The sequence below is a fragment of the Ochotona curzoniae genome, unplaced genomic scaffold (genome assembly GCF_017591425.1).
Source record: "Ochotona curzoniae isolate NIBS_2020 unplaced genomic scaffold, NIBS_Ocur_1.0 scaffold_3208, whole genome shotgun sequence".
NCBI lineage: Eukaryota > Metazoa > Chordata > Mammalia > Lagomorpha > Ochotonidae > Ochotona > Ochotona curzoniae.
Genome location: NW_024467106.1, coordinates 5,775,595 through 5,798,526, shown reverse-complemented (window position 1 = coordinate 5,798,526; position 22,932 = coordinate 5,775,595). Strand labels below are relative to the sequence as shown.

Here is a 22,932-nt window from a genome sequence, read left to right as displayed (position 1 = left end):
TGAAGTCGGAGGAGTTGGGGCGGGGTCTGGGGAGGGACGAAGGGTTGGCCACCGGCGGAATTGCAGTGAGGGGCGGGGCCTGGGCCTGGCTAACGGGCTGGCCGAGGTGGGGTTTGGGGCGGGGCGGGGCCGGGCCCGGCTGAGGAGACCGGGGGTCTGTGGGGCCGTGTTTCGGGGGGCCCGGGGTGGGGCTTGCGTGCTGCTGAGGGGGACAGAGCCGACAGAGCCGGAGTTCCGGGGTGGGGGGAGGGAAGAGGGGGAGGAGGGGACGAGGCGGGTCAGGACCTGGACCCGGCTGAGGGGCTTAGGGGCCGGTCGGGCTGGAACCCGAAGAGGGGCCGGGCCGGGGCGGGGCGTGGGCTGCGGCGCGCGAGCCGAGCGGCCGGCCGAACCCGCGGAGGCCCGAGCCCACCCGAGTGCACCCGAGCCCGAGGCCCCCGCCCGGGGCGATGGAGCCGGAGCCCGGCGGGGCGGCCGCGGCGCTCCTGCGGCAGAAGAGGGCGGCGCTGCGGCGCAGGGGGTGCAGCTTCGAGAGCCCCAGGTATCGCGGCCCGGGAGGGGGTGCAGCCCGGAGGGGAGGAAGCCACGTGGGGTGGGGGGGTGTTCGGAGGGTGGCGGGTGTGAGGGGACCGGGCGCGGGAGGCGGCGGTGCGGGAAGGGATCGGCCGAGGCTGGAGCTGAGGAGCCGGGGCCGAGCAGCCGTGTGGGTGGGAAGGTTATCTGAGGGGGCCGGGTCCTCCTCCAGGTTCAGGCTGGGGTGGGGGGCGAGGGTTGGGCAGCGGTCCCTCGCCGACGGGCTCCCGGAGGCGTAGGTTCTATAGGAAGCCCTGGGCACACCGCGGGACCCGGTGGGTCTTGGGCGGTGGAGAACGTTCCGTAATGTCAAGGACAAGGTCGGGAAATGGACCCCTCGAAGTCAGAGGAGGTCTTCCTGGGACAGCGTCGCTCCCATCCTGGCGCCCCAGGTGCCTGCACACCTGCTGCCTCAGCCCCGCCCATCCCCGGCTCCTCTGCACCCCGCCCCCCACACACACACACTTGCAGAACCCTGGGGTCCGCGCCCTTCACCAACGCATCCCCTCCGGCGCCCCTGGCGTCCTCCCAGCCCACCCACCTCTTCCTTACCTGCGGGGCGCCCCGAACCTGAGGCGCCCCTCCCTGCTGCGGCGCTGCCCCTCCCGCGGCGGCTCCGGTCTCCTCTTTGCCTGGAGTGCCATCTCTGGCTTCCACGTCGCTCTTGTTGGCCCTACCACGTATGCAACCATCCCCGTCCTCCTCTTCTGGATGCTTTCAGCGACCCCCGACCGAAGCAAGACTCTCATGCTTATTCTTAAACCCTCTCAAGCTGGTTCCTGAAAGGGATTGATTGGAGCTCTCGACCGTGCCTTCTTACAGCGTGCTCTCTTGAGGGGTTCCCTTCCCTGCCCACCGCAGTAATGGGGAGACCAGGAGAAGGATGGGGGTGTGGGATTCTGGCCCCGCAGAGGCTGCAGGGAGGGCTCAGTTGCTGGGAGGAAGAGAGGCCCGCCCTGCCCCACCCTCCCTTGCTGCACCTGCCCTGCTGTTGGGAGGACCTGGACCATGACATTCCTGGTTGCTGCTGCATCTCCAGAGCTGTCTCAGGCCTGGCCCATCACTGACATTTATTTACTCCGTGTGGCATGGACACATGTCTGACCAGCTGGTGACTTCTCCTTGGCGCCCAGCTGGGCCTCGTTCCCCGTTCCTATCTGGATTGTGCCTGCCCCTCCTCCTCCAGGAAGGTTTCCCTGAGCCTGTGAGTCCCATGTGCCATCATGGCTAGCTGCCTGGGCAGTCACCCCGCTCGACGGGTAAGAGGGTCAGATGTGGCCCTGTGTCGCTGTGCCGCGCCTCCGAGCTTGTTGCTGAAGTGTGAGGGACGGGGAGATGAGTGGGAGGCTCAGGTGGGAGGCTGAGTGTTGCCCTGTAGAACTTTCCTCCACTTCTTGGAACTTTCCTCAGCCCTTTGACCCTGGGGCGTAGTGGTCGCCATTAGCGCCTAAGGCTATTATTGAGCATCTCAAATGTGGCCCCATCTGCTAAGGAGCTGAGTTTTTCTGTTATATTCCTTTTTAATTGATGCGGATTACTGTTGGGGTGGATGGTTTTCACACTGGACAGAGATGATTTAAGGCAATTTTCTTTCCGAATTCCCACTTGCATCCCCCCACCCTTGTCTTCCAACCACATGTCTCAAGAGGCATTTTTTTTTCTTTTATTCTCTCTTTGACACCCATGACATTATCTCATAAACAGAAAGGCCCTGTTGACTGTTTCTCCTGGCAGTAAACGATCTGTGTTTTTAAGAGGAAATTGGCAATCATAAACTTTGCATTTCCCTGTAATCGCACCAGGTATCAGCTATAATCTCCCCTCCTGGGTGTGGAAGTGCACGTGTGCCTGTGTGTGTGTGAACATTTTAACTTGCGTTCTCAGTATTGTGTAAGGATTCCTCTGCCCTTACACACGTCTTCAGAAACCGGGTTCAGTTGCTGTATGGATCTTACTGTGGGACATGTGGTTCATTTCTTCAAGGATGAGAGACTGTGGCCTGGGTGTGAAGAGGCGGTCACTTCCATGAGGTAATCTCATGGAGGTGACGGCGGGGGTGGGGGAGGTCGTGGCCTCCAAGGGAATAAGCATTTTAAAGGCGTTCCAAGCGTAATGTCAGAACACTTGTTCACCAGTTGTAGCGGTTGACGGCTCCCCTGGGTCTCCTTCAACACTAGGCCAGCTTCAGTTATACATATGTGCCACGCTGGTATTCTGTCGTGATTTGAATGTCTTGTTTGGGAGTGAGGTGAACCGTCTTTTCACATGTATTCGTAATATGCACTTATGAAATGATAGATGCCTGAACTGGGCCTAATTTCCTTTTGGATTGTGTATCCTTATGGAATGGAAGCAATTTTTTCAATTATGAAAAGAATTCTGTCTTTTCTGTTTGTTTATTTTTGATCAAATGTGTAGCAGGTACTTCTGGTTATTTACATAGGAAGGTATTTCAAAGTGTTTGTGGAATAATGGAATTAAAAGTATGAGTTTATTTTGATGCAATTTTTCCATAATATGATATAGAAAATGTTTATTATGAAAAACCTGTGGGGCTGGCATTTGGCATGGTGGCTTAGGTCACTGTTTGGGGTGCCAGAATGCCATATTGGAGTGCCTGGGTTCAGGTGCTGGCTCCATTTCCGATTCCAGCTCTCTGCTAATGCATGCCTTGGGAGGCAGCCGGGATGACTCAAGTGCTTGGCTCCCTGCCACCCACAAGGGAGACCTGCCTGCACGCTGGGTGTCTGGCTGTGGCCCAGAACTGGCTGTTTTGGGCATTTTAGGGAGTCTGCCAGTGGATGGAAGATTTGACTCTCATTCCGTCTCTCTTTGCCTTTCATAAACCAAAATTCCAGACATTTTTTTAAGAAGTTCATCCTCTAAAGAAAGTCTTTGCACTGACTTCAAACTTTTTATGCAGCAAAATAAACTCAGAATTCCATTTTGTACAAGCTTTCTGAAGTTGCCTAATATTTGTGTTTCTTCAAGACTGTGTGTGTGTGTGTGAGTGAGAGAGAAAGAGAGAGATTTTTCTATCCATTCATTTCCTCTCAAAGTTCCTTGAAACAATTAGTGCTGAACCAGGCTGAATTCAGGGGCCAGGAGCCCCACCCACGTTTCCCAGTTTGGTAGCAGAGAACCGAGTACTGGCGCCATCCTCTCCTGCCCCCCACAAGGTGTTGGCAGGAAGTGGGTTAGAAGCAGTGTAGACAGAACTTGACCCAGCACTGTGATATGAGATACAGGATTGGCAGGTGGGCTGTTTAACCTGCTGTGCCACAGGGTTCTGGTGGTTCTTTTTAAATTTTTGTCAGATTTCTTCCTTCCGTTTCTGCTTAAGTAGAAGAGTGTTACTGAACTTAGATCAGTGCCCACAACAGCTTCTCTCATTATTTTTGTTGCTTAAGAATGATGATCAGCATCAGAGTGGCCCATGGGACATCAGAACCACACAGGTGTGTGCTCCCCTATTCCAGGTCCACTGATGCAGAAAGTCTGGGGAGCCACCACTCATTTGCTTCCCACTTCCTGTCACATCCCACGTAGGTGTCACTGCTTCACATGCTGGGCCTTCGAGAATATGGTTTAACCATATTTACCCCATCATCTTGTTGGCACTGGGGAGAAGAGGCATTCTTTCCACACTAACAGTTCTGCTTGCTAAGTGCCCAGGGTCAGTTCTGATAACTGGCACACAGTCACAGCAGGCCAAGTAAACGTGCAGGGCCAGGGTACAGTCCAGGATGGAGGCACCAGTGGGTGGCCAGAGGCAGCGGGAGAAACCAGCAAGTAAGCCTGGAAGCAGGCCGCAGACATGCACGTGGGCCCGTCACTTCCCTAGGCAGGCCTGTCAGCATTTTGTGAGACGGCATCGTCAGATGATGTTCAGGAATTAGGGCTGGAGTGAGACAGGTCTGGGTTCAAGTTTCTGTCTTTCTGCTCATCACTACACATGTGAACGTGGACAAATGGCTTAAGGACTTTGAACCTTGTTACACTTGTCTGTGAACTGACCTGCCTGTTTCAGCATTAGCGTGAGCTCTACATGACGTCATCGACCCAAAGGGCCGAAACTATTGCCTACCATTGCCTGACAGAAAGCATAGCTGATGAGGAACTTCTGAGTGTATTCCTGAACTCCCCTCCCCCTTACTTGCTTAAAACCCCAGCTTGGCCCATTCTGTTGTTCCCCGGCCTTTCCCTGGCTTCCTTATCTTTTTGAGCTGCAGACTGAGGAAGGGAAGAAGGGAGATAGTGATCGTGTTAGTCCACTTCTGTGTCATGACAGTGGAATGTCTGAACAAGCTAACTTTGTCATGAGAAATGGTCCGTGTCCCCCACCGTTTGGGAGGTTTTAGTTCAAGACTGGGTGGCTCTGTTGGCTTGGTCTGTGATGACCGTGGTCCAGGTATGGGGGAATGGACAAAGGAGTGGTAGGATGGACACCCAATCCTCCCAGTAGAACCACCCTTAGAGGCATGCCCCCGTAACCTAAGGACCCACCCCCAACCAGGCTGACCTCCATAAAGAGTACCACTCATTTACGACTTTGGGGTTTGCTGTGTATCCAAGTTGGGGAGCCAAATCCTGTTCAAACCTTTTCAGGTGCGCAGAACATTGACTAGGAGTGGCTGAAAAGCAGCTGCTGCAGGTGGGAGGCACTGAGGCAACCTGCTTTCTGTGGAGAAGCTAGTAGGCAGGTGTGTGACGTTTTAGGAAATGTATCTGTTGCCTTTTGTTCCTTTGTGGTGGTCAAGAAATACACAGTGAACCTGAGTTATCTTGGGTTACTCTTAATTTCTGAACTGCCCCCTTTTGGTGACAATACCTCGTGAAGGCGAAAGTGCACTTGAACCACAACTTTAGCAGGGTTACAAACATTCGGCATCCCCATCCTGTCCGCCTTGGTGTGGCTCTCAGGCCATCAAGTGTCACCATCGCCTGGGACCTTGGTAGAGCTCCCCCCTCCCACCCCCCGCACCTCACCTCCAGTCTGTTCTATCAGACCCCTCCAGGTCTTGGAACCAGTGACTTTTAGACTGTCAGCATCCACAGCAGGAGTGCTTCTGAGAACACAGCTTCCTGGTCCAACCCCCAGATTCAGACCCACAAGCTCAGTCACCGTGGGCTCTGTGCATCTGTATTTCTAACGAGCTCACAATTAGTATCAGCTCCACTGACCCAGGGACATGCTTTGAAAAATCAAGTCCTCTCAGGGGCAAAGTGGGCATTGCTTCTGCAGCCACTGTGGCTGATCATCCAGCTTCCATCAACTGTAACCAAGAGCCAAGGTCTGCTTGGGTGGAAGGGCAGGCCAGAGTGAGAGGCTTGACTTGAACTTGACATGCCAGTCTCACGTGGGTGTCTTAAGCAGCACCAGGCTAAAAGCCCACTCTCCACCCTTCTTTGTTGATTGGCTGGCATCTAAGTCTTACCAGTAACTAAAAGTTTTTAAGTTTTTTTCTAATATTGTTGAAAGCTGTGAATGATGAGCAGGGGTAATTATAGGTTCACATGACTGTGAAATGCAATGACAGCGACCCCTGTGGGAGTGGGTAAGCCCAGGTTCTGGGACAGCGCCCTCAGCTGGCTTTATCCTCTCACAGGCTTTATTCTCAGGGTCTGTCTGCATGGATGCCAAGCATGTACCTCCCAAGGCCTGCTTCCTACCAACGGCCAAGCACACAAGAGAAAAAAGAAAGTAGGGCTTTCTCAAGCATTCTGGCTCCCGCGCCCCGGGTTGGTATTATCTGTGGGATCTTGGATTATCTCTGAACTAACTGCTTCAGCCAGAAGAGAGTGAAGCATACTCTTGACTGGGCCTCACCCCCATATTCAACCTGGAACTGAGATGTGAAATCACTTTCATTCATAGAGACCAAAGGTAGCGATTTCCCAGTGGAAAATCACCCCCACAGTTGGCAGAACGAGGGAACGGGTACTGGGACAGCCAAAAGGGGCTGGCGAAGTGCCATTATTTCTAGAAGGTTCTTGTAGAATTGAGATGCACGGGTGGCAACCAGAATCCCCAAATCAGGGGTGTCTGTGCTAGTTCTGGTTGTGAAAGGGCACCTCAGTTCACTTTAATAGTTAAATTACGGTTGCTAAGTTTAGCCTAGTGGGTGCCAAGCCCTACTGCAGACAGAAGACTCTGAAATCCAAATGGGAATCACGCTCTTTCCTCTCCCAGTGGCTGCTGGGTGCACGGCGCCTTCCTCCATCAGGCCACACAGAGCCTGCTCCCTGGGAGAGCAGCACACCGGATGCCAAGACAAATGCTTGCTTGTTCCTGAACTGCTTTCCAGGCCAAGAGCAGCTTGGGAAAGAGCAGTGCTCCGTTATACACAGGGCTGCCTTCTTTGCTTCTTCCTTCTGTCTCTCCTGGCTCTGGGATTTTACTTTTTTTGTTTTGTTTTGTTTTGTTTTGTCATAGTTGTTTTTCCAGGTGATTCTCCCACCCCCACCCGGATAGTCTTATGAATGTTGTATTTTAATGGACACCGCTTTCCTCGTCTGCATTTCTGTGTATAATGTCATTTGTGTTTGGATCAGGCCCTTAAGTATTTAATCACAAATAAATCTGCTACTGTTAGTTTCTTTTTGGGAAAACAGCAGTCTTCCTGGGAAAGCTATTAAAAGGCTGTCTTGTGTGGGGCTAACATAATGGGCTCCCAGGGCCAACAGAACTAATTTTAATATTATGTCTGTTCTGTGAAGAATGGGAGGGGGGAGAACAAGTAACTTTTATTATTCATTAAGATTTTAAATTAATGCAAGCCAGCTTCCTTTCTTGGAGGAAGACAATAGTCAAATTAGGTGGTTGTCTGGTTTCCAGAATGGGAGATGTGAAGAGATGAAGGCTGACAAACAATGCTGGGTGGGGGATTTGCAGATTTTGGCTTAAATGAGACTCACTGCTGATTTTCCTGGAGAAAAAGAAGATTCTAAAACAGACTGTGGAGATGCAGAGTGTGTGAAAACAGGTCCACACAGCCAATTGTCCCAGGAGCAAGGACCGCAGAGGACAGCAAGCAGACGACCCAAAGAACTTTACACAGAAGCATGCTCATGAAGGCTTGCTAGGTGTCTGAGTCATTCAGACTGGCTGTAACAGAATGCCCTATACAGGGTGTATATTTGCATATATTTCCCCCCTTAAGTTTAGTAATTAATTTGAAAGGCAGAATTACAAAGAAAGGGAGAAATAGATTTTCCATCCTATGGTTCTCTCCCCAGATGACCACAATGGCCTGAGCTGGGCCAATCCAAAGCCAGGAGCCAGGGACTCCATCTGAGTCTTTCAGGTGGTTACAAGTGTCCAAGCAACTGGACCTCTTGCAGCTGCTTTTCCGGGAGCATTTACAGGGAGCTGGAGCAGACGTAGAGCAGCTAGGACTCAACCTGGTGCACATGTGGGATGCTGATGTCACAGGGCACTCAACTGCCAGCAGAGTCCATGTCTGGCGAGGGCCCGTCCCTTGCACACGGAGCCTTCGGCTGGCTGTGTCCTCACAGGGCAGGACCACAGAAGCTAATGATCCCTCTCAGGTATCTTATAACAGCACTGCTCCCACTCCCTTCCCAAGGCCCTCACCTCCCGGTACTGTCACCTTTGGACTGGATCTTCACCCTGTGAATCTGGGGAGACAGGTGCCTTCAGACACAGCCCTTGTAAAAGGCTGTCAGAAGGGCTGTGTGTTAGAGAGATGAATGTCAGCCTGTATCTCTTATTTGGAAAGATCGCTACTGTATACTCACACATTAAGTGGAGAAGGGGGGAAAAAAAAAGCAAGTGGCTTTTTTTTTGATACTAGCAAGTGTGTGCAGTGGCCCAAGGGATTTATAAGTTCCCGTTGGCCCTATTTTACAAAGTAATAAGAATCAGGTCAATTGACCCACATTATTACATAAACGTGTCTGATTTCACTCAGTGTATCCAAAATATGCAGGCACAAAAAGCTCGCAGAGAAATAGAAGGTGTCTGTGTTGGTACAGGAAGTTTCAGAAAACATGCATAGCTCTTCCTGATGTTCCTGTTCCGTGGAGTTTTCACTGGGACACAGTGGGAGAGCTCTCCTCCACTGGCTTGCTCCCAGACGCCCTCAGTGACTGGAGCTGTGCATCCCGTATGGGCACCACTCTGTTCCTGAACCCAGGAGTTAGGAACTCTGGATCTCCCCCTTGGAGGGGACTGAGTACTTGAGCAATCGCCTGCTGCCACCCAAGGTGCACATGAGCATGGCAGCAGAGCCAAGGTTCTAATCCCTGGCACTAGGATGCGAGTCCCAGTCAGGATGCTAACCCAGAGGCCAAATGCCCACCCCTTCCCTGAACTTTTGGAATCTACCGTGTAGGCATAGATATCATATCAGATACGTTTACACCAGGGTCAGTGTTGTGGTGTAGCAGCTAAAGCTGCCACCCACAACACCAACGTCCCCTCCTGGTTCTGGTTTGTGTTCCATCTGTTCTGCTTCCAATCCAGCCCCCTGCTAATGGCCTGGGAAGAGCAGCAAGAGGGTAGCCCAGGTGTTTGGACCCCTTTTACCCACATGGGAAACCCAGATAAAGCCTGGCCCAGCCCTGGTCATGGCGGCCATTTGGGGAATAAACTAGCAGATGGGAAGATCTCATTCTCTCTGTCTCTCCCTGTCCCCCTGTAATTCTTTGGAATAAAACAATGCATGTTTAAAAAAAAAAACATAGATTTTGCACCAAAAATAAACTTACTTTTAAATTTCATTTTCCTGCAAATTAAGTCCCCTTATATCATTTATCCATGTAATGAATATTAGAAATTGTTGAGACAGTTGATTACTTTTAGTACTATCTTCTAAAAATATTTACTGATTTATGTATTTATTTGAAAGGGAGAGAGAGAAGTTGAGATCTCCTATCTACTGGTTTACTTCTGCAGTCAGGGCGGCCCAGAGCAAAGCCAGGAGCCAGCAACTCTTTGTTGGTCTCTTCCTTGAGTGGCAAGGGTCCAAGCACTTGAGTCATTCTCCACTGCCTCCCCAGGCACATCAGCAAGAAGTCGGAGCAGAAGCAAAGTAGCTGAGACTCCAACTGGCACTCTGTTATGGGACGCTGGCGTCCCAAGCAGTGGCTGAACACGCTGTGCCACACACTGGCCCCTGCTTTGAAATCTATGATGCATTTTCTGTTGATAACTTATTCAATCCAGATTAGCTACACATTAAGTACTCGCCAGCCTCGTGTGATCCAAGGCTGCCTCAACTAAGATCTGCAGGTAGGAAATGTTTAAAAGCAAACATCAAGGTTTTTACTTTGCTTTCTTCTGTAATATGAGTGTGAAACAGAGAACTGTCAAAAAAAAAAATGAAAAAAGTTACCATGAAAACTTCAGAAAAGGATCAGTAAAGAAACTTCATTAGTCAGGAAAGAAGACAATGACTGGGCCCGCACTGTGGCATGTGGGCTAATCCTCCCTGGGCAGTGCCAACATCCCAAATGGGCACCACTTTGTGTCTTGCTGCTCCACTTGCCCTCCAGGGGATTTAACTCAAATCCTTGGGACCCTGCCCCGTGTGGGAAACCTGGAAGAAACTTCTGGCTCCTGGCTTCAGAGCAGCCCAACTCCAACCATTGTGGCTATTCAGGAAATCTTAAAAGTGTGTGTGTGTTTTTAAATAAGTATAAAAAGTCCTAAGGAAAAAAATTCAACATTGAGACTTATCTGAAATCACTGTGTCATGGGTACATGATTTAATTGAGTTTTTAAAAAAAGATTCATTTTTTTTTTTAATTGAAAAGGTAGATTTACAGAGAAAAGGAGAGACAGAGACAAAGATCTCCCATGTACTGATTCACTCCCCAAATGGCCATAATGGCCAGAGCTGAGCCAATCTGAAAGCCAGGGGCCAGGAGCTTCTTCTGGGTCTTCCACACGGGTGCAGGGTCCCAAGGCCTTGGGCCGTCCTCCACTGCTTTCCTAGGCCACAAGCAGGGAGGCTGGAAGTGGATCCCAGTGCATGCAAGGTGAAGACTTTAGCCACTAGGCTATCACACTGGGTCCTAATTGAATTTTTTAATTTTGAGGAAATAAAAAAAACTGGTAGGGCCCGGCGCGGTGGCGCAAGTGGTTAAAGGTCCTCGCCTTGCACACCCGGGATCCCATATGGGCGCCGGTTCTAATCCCGGCAGCCCCGCTTCCCTTCCAGCTCCCTGCCTGTGGTCTGGGAAAGCAGTCGAGGACAGCCCAAAGCTTTGGGAACCTGCATCCGCGTGGGAGACCCGGAAGAGGCTCCTGGCTTCGGATCGGCATAGTATCGACCCGGCATAGTATCGACCCGTTGCGCTCACTTGGGGAGTGAATCATCGGACGGGAAGATCTTCCTCTCTGTCTCTTCTCTGTGTATATCCGCCTTTCCAATAAAAAAAATAATAAAAATAAATCTTTAAAAAAAAAAAAAACTGGTAATGATTTACCATGTTGCTGACTGGTCAAAGAAGAATAAGAACTAATAATTTTTGAAAAGATTTTTAAAAATTTACTTATTTATTTAAAAGGCAGAGTTATATATATAGAGAGAAATCTTTCATTTGCTGGTTTGCTTCCAAATGACTGCAATGACCAGAGCTGAGCTGGCACGAGGCCAGGAGCCAGGCGCCTCTTCGAGGTCTCTCACATGAGTGCAGCCGCTCGAGCACTTGGGCCACCCTCTGCCCTCCCCAGGGGCGTTCACAGGGAGCTGGATTGGACACGGAGCAACAGGAACTCGAACTGGCACCCGTATGAGACGCTGGCTTTATGAGATTGCAAACTTCAACCTTATCTGCTGCATCACAATGCCAGCCACAGAGCCGAGAACTGAACCACCATGGGCGTCACTGGTGGCTTCTGATCAGACTTGAGAACAGCAAGGATGAAAAGCTCCCCAGATGGCTTTCATGAGACCACAGAGATGAGGCGGTGACCCACAAAATGTGTCTGCTCTTTGCGGGGGTGGAGGGCGGGAGTAGGAGGGGACAGTTTGGTCTCTATTTGATTTTACTTTTGTTCTTTTTTTTTTTCTTAAGATTTATTTTTTATTGGAAAGTCAGATATACAGAGAGGAGGAGAGACAGAGAGGAAGATCTTCCGTCCATTGATTCACTCCCCAATTGAGTGCAACGGCCGATGCTATGCCGATCCGAAGCCAGGCGCCACGAGCTTCCTCTGGGTCTCCCACGCGGATGCAGGGTCCCAAGGCTTTGGGCAGTCCTCAACTGCTTTCCCAGGCCACAAGCAGGGAGCTGGATGGGAAGTGGGATTAGAACCAGCACCCATATGGGATCCCGGCGTGTTCAAGGCAAGGACTTTAGCCACTAGGCCACGCCGCCGAGCCCGACTTTTGTTCTTATAAAGATGTTTTTATCTGATTAAATCAGTCAGTGAAGGGAGATGATTTCAGCAGGGGGCTGGGACTGAAGCATAGTTTTACTGATAAAAGGAGCATTCACAGAGGGTATAATGTTGCTTTGAAAGGGTACTGTATGCTAAAGGAAGGGAACCTACTGTGGGATGAGTGGGGGCTGGGCTAGGAGGTAGTGACGTGGGTTGGACTCTGTGCAGCGGTCAGCACCACCCCGCACTAACGTGGCTTGCATGAAGATGCAGTAATAGTTTCTGTGACCAGATATGTCAAAGCACCTGTAAGTTCCCCTTGTAGTTCTCGGCTGTTTGACGGCCCCAGCACTCTTTGGATGTTACCATTTCTGGCGAAATACTTGAAAAGACTCAAAGCAGGGTTAAGCCTGTCGGCAGTGGTGACAGCACCGCCATCCTCAGGCCTGACCGTGACCTCACAAGTGTCCCCAGGCACTTGTTCTTTAGATCGCCTGTCATAGCCTTTTCACTGCTGAGCAGAAACGCCAAGGGCTTTGAATGTGTCTGAGAAGGCAGCATCCTTATGTGTCCCTCCTTTCCACAGCGTGAGGTCCCGCCCTCAACCACAAGCTTGAAATCGCTCAGTGGAGAATTCCAGAAATAAACAAGTGGTGAACTTTAAGTTGTGCGCTGTTCCAAGTGTTGACTCCCACACCACTCTGCACAGCGACCCCTTGGCCAACTTCCCTATGCTAAGCAGGCCCTCCACCAACTCAGCCCCACTTCTTGAGGGTGGGGGTGCAATTAGTAGCATTCCCAGTCGCCAGATCTGCCGCTGTGGTGTCACAGCACTTATGTTCAAAGAAACTTGACTTGGTCATATCCCTATGGGCCAGAGTCATAGTAGTGGTGGCCATTGGGAATTCACAACACGCTTTCTTTAAGTGAAAAGGTGGAGGGTGTGTCAGAGGTGTGTCTATGGAGGCGAAATCGTGTGGATGGAGTTCAGTTTGCTTATTGTTTCAGGCAGCCGCTAGGCATCTTGGGATGTAGAGGGGACTCCTGGACACAGGATGTTTTTCCTGTTAGGGGTCCTACCATGGCTCCCAGTAGAACTCATGCTCTACGCTGCATTCCACACGGGGTCATAAACACTGCTGTCCCTATAGTCCACCTGACAGATCCAAGACCTCTGTCAGCACCAGGACGCCAACCACAGAACGCACCCTACCCCATGTGAACTGGAGGGAGTTTCGTACTGATCTCAGAACGGGATACGCCATGATAGTCACCGGAAGGGCTCGAGTCCAGGCTGGATTGAGCTCCCAGGAACCAGAAGCATCAGAGGAAAACGTGTCCTCTCCATGGGGGACTTATCAGCCAGGACATCAGCCTCTCCCTATGAGACAGCACTGCCGCCTCAGCCCTGCTTCCAGAAGTCTCCTCTGCCACTTCAGAAAGCCAGAGATTCATGCTGCAGACTCAGAACCACAGTATCCTGTTATGAGTTGTAAAAAACAAACCATGCCCATGAACTCCTCCCCTGGCTCTGCCTGGCTGCGTCCCAGTGGAGCGCCTCTCATGAGCGCAGTTCCGGGCGGACTCCAGACCCTGTGCTGAGCCCATCGCAGAGGTGCGGAGGGCATTCAGGTCCTAGCCTTTCCACCTGTGGACCGCAGAACGGGATTGAAGGGGGTATGGAGCAAACCCTCCCGTGGGGTGCCACAAACAGCATCGTTGTTTAGTTATGATAAAAGTAACATAGGCATGCACTCCTGTCTGAGCTGCCCTCCGCTATGTCGCTGGCGCTCCGCTCTTGGGAACCACACAGGGTGAGGAGTAAAAATGGGCAACTCACTTCTGGCTGAAGCTACCAGTGATCTTCAAGAAAGACCCAAACTGGAACAGGTGTGACGGTAAGACTACCACCTGTGCCACCTGGTATCCCCTCTGGCGCTGCTCTGAGTCCTGGCTGTTCGACTTCTGATCGAACTCCTTGCTCAGAGCCTGGGAAAAAGCAGTAGAAGATGGCCCAAGTGCTTGGGACCCTGCACCCATGTAGGAGACCCAGATGAAGCTCCTGGCTCCTGGCTTCCATCTGACTCAGCCCTGGCTGTTTATGCCATCTGGAGAGTGAGCCAATGGATGGGAGAGCTCTCTCCCTCCTCTGTGTAACACTGACTTTCAAATAAACAAACCATTAAAAAGAGAAGACCAAAACAAACTGACATATGCTTCCTATTCTAAGTACGTATTTTTTTTTTTTTCTAATGTTTTGGGCAGTCAATAGTCACTTGTTCGTTCAGCAAATATCTGGACATCTGTGAAAGCAGCCAGCGTTGACATCGACCACATTCTAGTAGGCAGATGTGGAACCGAGGTGGCCTCAGGCCGTGATGAGGACCGTAGAGTAAGAGGGTGCAGGACAGGGAGCACCTGTGAGAGAGAGGCTGGAACAGAGCCTTGTCTATCTGGTGTCCATGGCTAATTCATCCACCTGCCGCTGACCACTGCACCTTCCCGCCGTCCAGCTCTGCCGGGGCCTCCCTCAACAGCTCAGAGCATGAAAGCTCATCTTGATCTGCAGTGGATCTGGAGTGCTGGTGAGCAGGCATGGCAGCCCAGCATTTTCCATGTTCTTTTTTGAAACCTGCCTGTTGTTTTGAGAGACGTCCTGTTGTCATTTTCTTAAAGATTTATTTGTTTTTATTGGAAAGGCAGATTTACAGAGAGAAAGAAAGATCTTCCATCTGCTGCTTCATTCCTCTAAGTGGCTGGAATTGAGCCAATCCAAAGCCAGGAGCCAGGAGCTTCTTCTGGGTCTCACATGGGTGCAGGGTCCCGAGCCTTCTTGACTGCTTTCCCAGGCCACAGACAGGGCGCTAGGAGAGAAATGGAGCAGCCAGGATACGAACCAGTGCCCATATGTGATTTCCTGCGCATTCAAGGCAAGGACTTTAAGCACTAGGCTACCATGCTTGTTACCATCTTCATGAGACAATCAAAGCCATTGTCTTTGATTTCTTTGTCTGAACCTTTTAAGATCTTCTGAGCTGTGAGCTCTGCATCTGCCCTTGACTGTCGCTTTTCCCAGCCCTGTGCTACATACTCACCTTCCAATAGAAGCAGTGCTATCCCAGGCCCTGCTCTAGTTAGTCCCGCATACTCACCTGCCAACGGAAGCAGCTCTATCCAGGTCAGTGTTCACTTATGTTGAGAAGGGGACCGGGATTCACCTGGACAGACCTCCCCTCCCCATCTCCAGCAGTGATAGTTGGATCTTCTCGCTCAGAACACTGGGCCACAGACTGGCCTTGAGGCACGCACGGTGTTGGCATCTCCTGTCTGCCATGTCCTGGGCTTCCCCTCGGAGAGGGCCAGAGTGCCATCCCTGTGCTGATCAGACCCCAGCGAGACCTTGCTTGGTTTTAGGATAAGCACACAGGGTCTGGTGGCTGTCTTCCTGTGTCTCTTGGGCCCATGCAGGGAACTTTGGGTTAGTATGTTGTAAGAGGTTCAGAGGGACTCCAGGGACGCGCTGTCCGCTGTCCGCTCCCAGTAGCCCGTTTCCACAGGGCCGCCCTTGTTCACTACACATCCGGGTGTAAGAAGAGAGGAGACCTCTAGCCCTGCCCGGTCTGGGCCTGCCAGCACCCTCCCCGGCAGACGCAACCATCCTCAGGAACCTGCTCCCTCACCCACTCCTGTGATGCAAAATTTGCAGACTCTCCAAGGTTGCTGTGTCAATGCCGCACCGTGTGCAGTCAGTCACCCCGTCAGCTCAGCCAGCCCCCGTCTGTAACTCTCTGTGTTCCTGTGGGTTCCCCCTCATTTCCGAGAGTTCCAAGGAGTTCTGCAGATGAATGCTTACATTGTCATCTTTCCAGCAAGTGCTTCAGCTGTGAAACGTTTCTAAACAGTGGGGCGATCAAGTATGCCAGGAGGTTATGGGGAAACATACACGTCTAATGAGACAAGAAGTAAGCAGATTAAAATCAGTGATGAGAACCTGAAGCTAGAGACCTAGAGCAAAGTGTGAAAAAAAAAATTTGTTGTTGTGAGGGTTAAAGGAGTAATGGTGGGAAAAGGGCTAAAAGAGCATATATATATATGTATATATATAGAGAGAGAGCGCGCTCTCTCTCTCTCTATATATATATATATCAGAAATAATATGCTGAAAGTAATACAAACAATGTATTAGATGACCTCATTCTAATATTCCTTGTTTTATTTATTGGAGAGGCAGAACAACAGAGTGAAAAACAGAAATCTTCCATCCACTGATTCACTCCCCAAATGGCCACAACGTGCCAGGCTCCAATGCTAGGAGCCTGGAATTCCATTCATGGGCCTAAGTACCTGGGGCATATCTTCTGCTGCTTTCCCAGGCACATTAGCAGGGAGCTGGGTCAGAAGTGGAGCAGCCAGGACTTGAACCAGTGTCCATAGCAGATGCCAGTGTCACAGGAGGTGGCTTAACATGCTAAGTCATAATGCCAGCCCTCTGTCGTATTCTTGATGTACCTAGGGTTTTGGTAGAGAAGCAAGTCCCAGAGCATTGGGTAATCAAAGCATCTTATCACATGGAAGATGGGCAGATGGATGGGGAAAGGAGTGGTGGAAACCAAACTGGGAAGTGCAGAGGAAAAGAAGTGGAGGTGGGGATCCCTTGAACAGCCCTGGGATCCCTCAAGCATGTCTGCGCTTTTCTGCACCCCACCTCAGTGCACTCCAGTGTCCACACCAGGGACTCCCTAGGGATGAACCCCCTGCATCCCTACAGCTGCTTTGCACACATGTGCAAGGGGCTCCTAGTGCTTGGGGGTTCACCTCACCCCAGCGCAGAGCGGAGGCTGGCGCAAGAGGACAGCTGTGAGGCATCCTTTATAGGGAGCTGTGCTGTTCAACGCATGAAGCAGTTCAGCCGATTTGTAGGAAGAAGGAATGAAAAGATAAGTGTATTTTGGTGGAAAAAGACATGCACTTTTTTCATAATATGCATCCTTTTGAAGATTCTTCATATACATGCTCTTGAAATCTTTTGCACCACAATTAATCACTATTTTTATGCTTTATTTTTACTGGAGAGGCAGAATTACAGAAAGAAGGAGATACAGAGAGAGAGAGAGAGATCTTCCATCCACTGGTTCATTCCCCAAATGGCCACAATGACCAGAGCTGGGCCAGCCCAAAGCCAGGGACCAGGAGCTTCCCTCCGGGTCCCCCACATGGGTGCAGGAGACCAAGAATTTGGGCTTTTCTTCACTGCTTTTCCAGACCATAAGCAAGGAGCTTTATCAGAAGTAGAGCAGCTATGGGCCCAGCACAATAGCCAAGTGGCTAAGCCCTAGCCTTGCACTCGTTGGGACCCATATGGGTGCTGGTTCTAATCCTGGCAGCCCCACTTCCCATCCAGCTCCCTGCTTGTGGCCTGGGAAAGCAGTGGAGGATGGCCCAAAGCCTTGGGACCCTGTACCCACGTAGAAGACCCGGAAGACACTCCAGGCTCCTAGCTTCGGATTGGCTCAGCTCCAGCCATTGCGGCTGCTTGGGGAGTGAATCAATGGATGGAAGATCTTCCTCTTTGCCTCTCTTCCTCTCCATATATCTGACTTTGCAATAAGAATAAATAAATCTTTAAAAAAAAAAAAAGTAGAGCAGCTAGGACATGAACCAGCATCCATAAGAAATGCATGCCACAAATGGAGGATTAGAGTGCTATGCCACAGCACCAGCCCCATTGCCTGTCTTTGTCTTTGTGACGTGCATGCAGCCTTGGGCCTGATGGCCCTGCCACAGCAGCCTGGGCCGGAACTGGCTGGCTGCGGATAGCCGTCAGTGTGCAGTTGTTTCTGTGCAGTCCCCGGCACAGAGCCCTCTTTCCTCCCCTCCTTGGGAAGAAGCACCAGGCCTTTGTCTTCTGCCCTATCACAGTCTTCCTTGAACGGACATTTACAGAGAATTCCTTTCTGACCCAAGTGCTGTCTGAGGTTGCCTTTTTTCCTGGTGCTTTCCCACTTCCAAGTAATTGCACTTTTGGCTTGTGGATCTGTCCCCTGGGGTAGAGGTGAGTGAAGACGCTGCTAATTGACTTAGACAATCATTCCAACCCGGGGAGCCAGGGGCCAGCATTTGCTAAGAAGCAGCCTTGCTGTCTCAGAATGCCTTTCCCATTCTCTTCCATGCGTCACGCGAGAGAGGAGCAGGCACATTCAGGAACGCATGCCTCCGTTGATTCCCGTGAGCCACCCCCATGTTAATCCCACAACCATTTGCTGCTGACGGGCTGTGCGCTGCTTGATGGTCTTTGTTTCCCGTGCCCCAGCCCTCCTGACATGTCTCAGGACATGAACGCCCATGTGAATCATTCTCCCCAGTCACCTTCCCTTTCCCAATCAGCAGCACCTTCTGCCTGAGTTTGCAATGGTTTCCAACCGACTCCCTTAGGCCACGTGCTTGGAGGGAGGTGGTGGGATACACGAGGGTCCAGAGTGCAGGGACTCTCCTCACACCCAGTGGGTGCCACTGTGTACAGTGAGTGAAGTGGGGTGCAGACTCATGGGGCTCCTGGAGACTGGGAGGGCCTTGGTGTCCACCTGCTCTGGTTGATGACCATGGAGGGTACTGACCTTGGCTGGGGAGGGAGTGCAACAACCAGGCCAGGGACTGGCCTGCCATTCTTCTGTGTTTCTCAGCGCCTGTCCCTTCTGCTTCAGTACAGCACCTCAACCACCGAGCTCACCGATGGATCCACTGACCAAGGAGTCCTGTGGGAGTCCGATGGCCCAGACGCTTTTCTGGAAAGCCAAGTCATCGCTCTCCTTTGGCATCCAGTCCCTTCAGATGTGGCCCACCAAAGACGCTGAACTAGAGTCCCAGGTCAACCTGTAAGTAAGTAAGAGAAACATCATCCTGGTTTGGGCTCACATTCACTGCACTCCACGGTCCCTTCATGCTCAGGGTTGTCTATGGTTGTAGCTTTGGGACAGAAGAGAGGAAGATGGCAATTTTGTCCCCAGTGATATCTTATTTGTGTTTTTATTTGGCAATTAAAAAAAACAACAACAGATGCAGATTCCCAGGGGGTCTTAGGGCTCAGGGAATAGCCAGCCACCAAACAGACACACAAATTAACATTTGACAAAGCTACAAACTGTGTGGCCTGGATGCAACAGACATGGAATGCCTTCTACAAAGGTACTTCACAAAATTCATGGGAAGATAAGCTTATTTTGGTCCAACACTTTCTTGAAATCTGTGGTTAACTTCATTGGTGGTCCCCACATATTATAGAGTTAAAGGAGTAGGCCCCAGGAACAGCCACCAAAGGCGAGTGGTGGGAGAAGAACCAAGCCCCCACTTCATTACTCATTAGAAGAGGGGTGCTGTGTATCTAGGGGTTTTGGTGGTGACTCTGGGGGCCCTTTGGCACTGGAGCTTCTTGTTGGAGTCATCACCTCCAGCCCAGTTTGTGCAGCCTCCTTTCTAAACTACAAGCCCCAGAGTGCACCGGGCAGTGACTTGTCAAGAGTGCAGGCCGTGCTGCTGGTGCGGCAGCAACCTGAGGCTTCAACTTCCAGGCATTATTGATTGATTCACTTAGGAGTGGGACTGAGACTTGGTGATTGGCAGCCATAAGGCCAGCAGAGCCAAGGCAAGAACAGAATGGGGACTGCAGTTTTGGGTATAGGAGGGTGGCCTGGGGCATGTTGGCTGCTGGCAGTTTGGGACCACTCTGAACCCCGTTTTCCTCCTGGAGAAGTGGCCGATTCCTAAGATGTATGCTGTCATCTGCTAGGCTTTGCACGTGGGACTGAGCTGACTCAAGCTTAGGAGTGGACTCTTAAGCCTGTGGGCCAGGCTTGAAGCTTGATTCCGGAGCCAGCCATAAGTTGGATTCTCTGGAAAGGGGACCGGAAAAGAAACTCTTTATTTTTTAAAATAAAATTTCTTTATTTTTATTGGGAATTCAGATTTACAGAGATAAGGAGAAACGGAGAGAAAGACCTTCCATCCACCGGTTCACTCCCCAAGTGGCCGCAATCAGAGCTGAGCTGATCGAAAGCCAGGAGCCAGGGGCTTTTTCCAGTCCCCCGTGTGGGTGCAGGGTTCCAACTCTTTGGACTTTTCTCCACTGCTTTCCCAGGCCACAAGCAGGGAGCTAGATGGGAAATGAAGCAACCAGAACATAAACAGGTACCCATTTGGGACCCTGAATGCAAGGCGAGGATAAAGCCACTAGGCTACCGCTGTGGGGCCAAGAAGCTCTAAGAACTGGTGCTATTTTGTGGGCAACCCATTCAATCAACAAGTATTTATCAATGGCCATTTTACCAGACAACTTGCCCGAGCACCTTAAATGTGTTTTCTGATATAGTCTTCCCAAAGACCCGAGGAGGCAACCACTGATACGGCCACCTTCCCCATGAGAAAGCCGAAACCCAGAAAGATCAGAAGTTTTAAGATCCTCATTGTATCCAATACCCAGCAAGGGTTTGAACCTACCCCCATCTAACTCCAGGGCCTGCCTCGCCTGTGGAACACGTACAATCAGGAGAGGAGCATTTATGGGACATGAGTGTCCATAAGGCAAGAAGACGCCAGTCCCGTGCTGAACCCCAGTGTCGGGACTGTGTTGGGTACCACAGTAAGGCAGCCATACTGCCTGCCAGAAAAGGCTTCTGGGACCGTGAAGCACTGGGCACTCCTGTGCTGTGCTGGGCCTTCTGCCAGACACTGAGGGTGTTTAAGAAAAAAAAAAAAAAAAGACATCTCTTTCCAGATCAAGTCGAGGCGGGGCAGTCCAGGGGGATTTCTCAGTGGACAAGACACTTGAAATATGGGAACAGAGGTGGGGAGGCCATTCCGGACAAAGGGCCCACTGTGTAGCTAGATGCGCGGCAATCAACACTGCAGGGAGGGGGAAAGGGAGCGTGGCTAGCATGGCCGGCGTGGCTTAGCTGGGACCTCCTGGGGACTGGCAGGCAGTAAACCTGCAAAGCTCGAAGGAAGCCAGGTCACCGGACAGCAGGGCTGTTGATATGGACTCTAGGCCGGGACACTGCACACTGGAACGTAACTAGTGTCAGGGGCAGATGGTGGCAGTGGGGTCTGGCTGGGGCAACGGGGCCTGGAGACTAGTGGGAGATACTCTGGGAGATCCTCAGAGCTCCAGTGCTTGGCAGGCATGATGGGGCCGTGGGGGAAGGACTTCAGAGCGGAGCTCGTTGAATGGAGAGGGAAGGGTAAGGACGGGAGCCTGGGAGTTGTGACTGGGGCAGCCAGGTGGTCGGTGTGGTCATTCATGAGAGAGGACCTGGAGACAGGAGCACAATGTCTGCTGAAGATCAAGGCCAAGGTCATGATCTAAATGCCATCGGGTCTGCAAAGGATGTGGTTGGATGAAAAGGGGTTCGGGGGCAGGGAGCATTGAGGGAAGGCTTGAGTAGTGGAGATGGAACCTGAACAGAGTAAGACCTTCCTCCTTGTCTTTTTCTTGGGTAGATGTTTTTGAAAGATTTATGTATGTATTTAAAAGGGAAAGGAAAAGGAGCAGGATCTTCCATTCACTGGTTCACTCCTCGAACAGCTGCAGGGGCCAGGGCAGGGCCACAGGCAAGCACGTCATCTGGGTCTCCCGCATGGGTGCCGGGGCCTGAGTAATTAGACTGTCTCCTGCTGCTTTCTTTTTAAAGATTTATTTTATTTTTATTGAAAAGGCAGATCTACAGAGAGGGAGAGAGACAAACAGATCTTCCATCCGCTGGTTCACTCCCCAAGTAGCCGCAACGGCCCTAGCTGAGCCGATCTGAAGCAAGAAGCCAGGAGCTTCTTCCAGGTCTCCCATGCAGGTGCAGGGTCCCAAGGTGTTGGGCCAGCTGCTTTCCCAGGCCACAAACAGGGAGCCATATGGGAAATGGAACAGCTGGTGCCAACATGAGATCCCGGTGCAAGCAAGGAGAAGATTTTGGCCATTAGGCTACTGTGCTGGACCCTTCTGCTGCTTTCTTTTGGGGGGATTTTAATAGGCAGAGCTAGTGTACCCCAGGTGGGGGAGCAGCACGGCAAAGGCACCAAGCAAGGACAGCCTTTCATAGCAGCCCTCACAGCCTGATTTGTCCCTTGCATGGAGGAGTGGCGAGAAGTCTGCAAAATCAAACTTAGGGCAAAGGTGCAGGGGGGGGGGGAGTGGCTGTGAAAGACGTTCTGCTGGGTTCTGGGCACACTGGGAAGCCCTGGATGCTGTCTGAGACTGGCAAGGGATGATTTGAGCTCTGCCTTTGAGAAGCCTGTTGCACAGTGGAAGGCTGGTTAGAGTGGAGTGTGCTGAGGCTTGTGGGTTGTTAAACACCAGAAGCTCAGTTTGGGCCAGAGTGCAGGATTCAAGGGTTCTTGTGACCAAACTAAAGAAAAGGAAGCTGCGACTTCGGGGTGACCAGTTCGACGACTTAAAAAGGCTCATCAGGTTAAAAGGGCTTCTCCGGCCTGCCCCACCCTCATCTCCTGTCTTGGCCCTGCCTCTCTTCCTCTTGGCCTTCCTTGTCCCCGTCATGGGTGGTTTTTACACACAGCAGGCCATAATGATCCCGAACAGCCTGGAACTTGAGAGGAAGGGGTTCGTCCCCAACTGCCCTAGTTAGAAGGATCCTGAAGAAGGCCTCCAGTGGCCTATCCTGCGTCATTGTCCCTGCCTGGTTCTGTGGGGACAGAGGGGATCCTTGCTTGTCCTGGTGGACAGGGCTAAAGCAGCAGTCAGGGCTGGGAACTGGGTCGCAGAGGCAGGGGCACCAGCGGAGGCGTTTCACAAAGGGGCACCATCTATAGCAAACTCATTCTGGAAGTTTTTGCTTTGTTTTTCGAAAAATGTGAATTGTGGGACCTGTTAGAATGTCTAGGAATGGGACCCAGGCGCCTGGCTTAAGATCCAGCAGAGGGAAAGCAAGGGGAGGCTGTTAGGAAGGAAGTTAGCCTGCAGGGCAGAGAGGACGGTGGCAGGGCGGGGAGGACGGTGGCAGGACGGG

At 51.5% G+C, this 22,932-nt stretch overlaps 1 protein-coding gene across 1 annotated transcript in view; it reads left to right on the top strand.

Annotated features, from left to right (window-relative positions):
• Positions 1 to 2,816: 2,816 nt before the first annotated feature.
• Positions 2,817 to 22,932, top strand: part of GARNL3 (GTPase activating Rap/RanGAP domain like 3) — a 138,890-nt gene continuing 118,774 nt past the window's right edge. The window contains exons 1-2 of the mRNA XM_041004369.1: positions 2,817 to 2,821; positions 18,628 to 18,798. Of these exons, the coding sequence (XP_040860303.1) occupies positions 18,656 to 18,798 (143 nt within the window). The 5' untranslated portion in view covers positions 2,817 to 2,821; positions 18,628 to 18,655. The remainder of the gene's footprint in view (positions 2,822 to 18,627; positions 18,799 to 22,932) is intronic.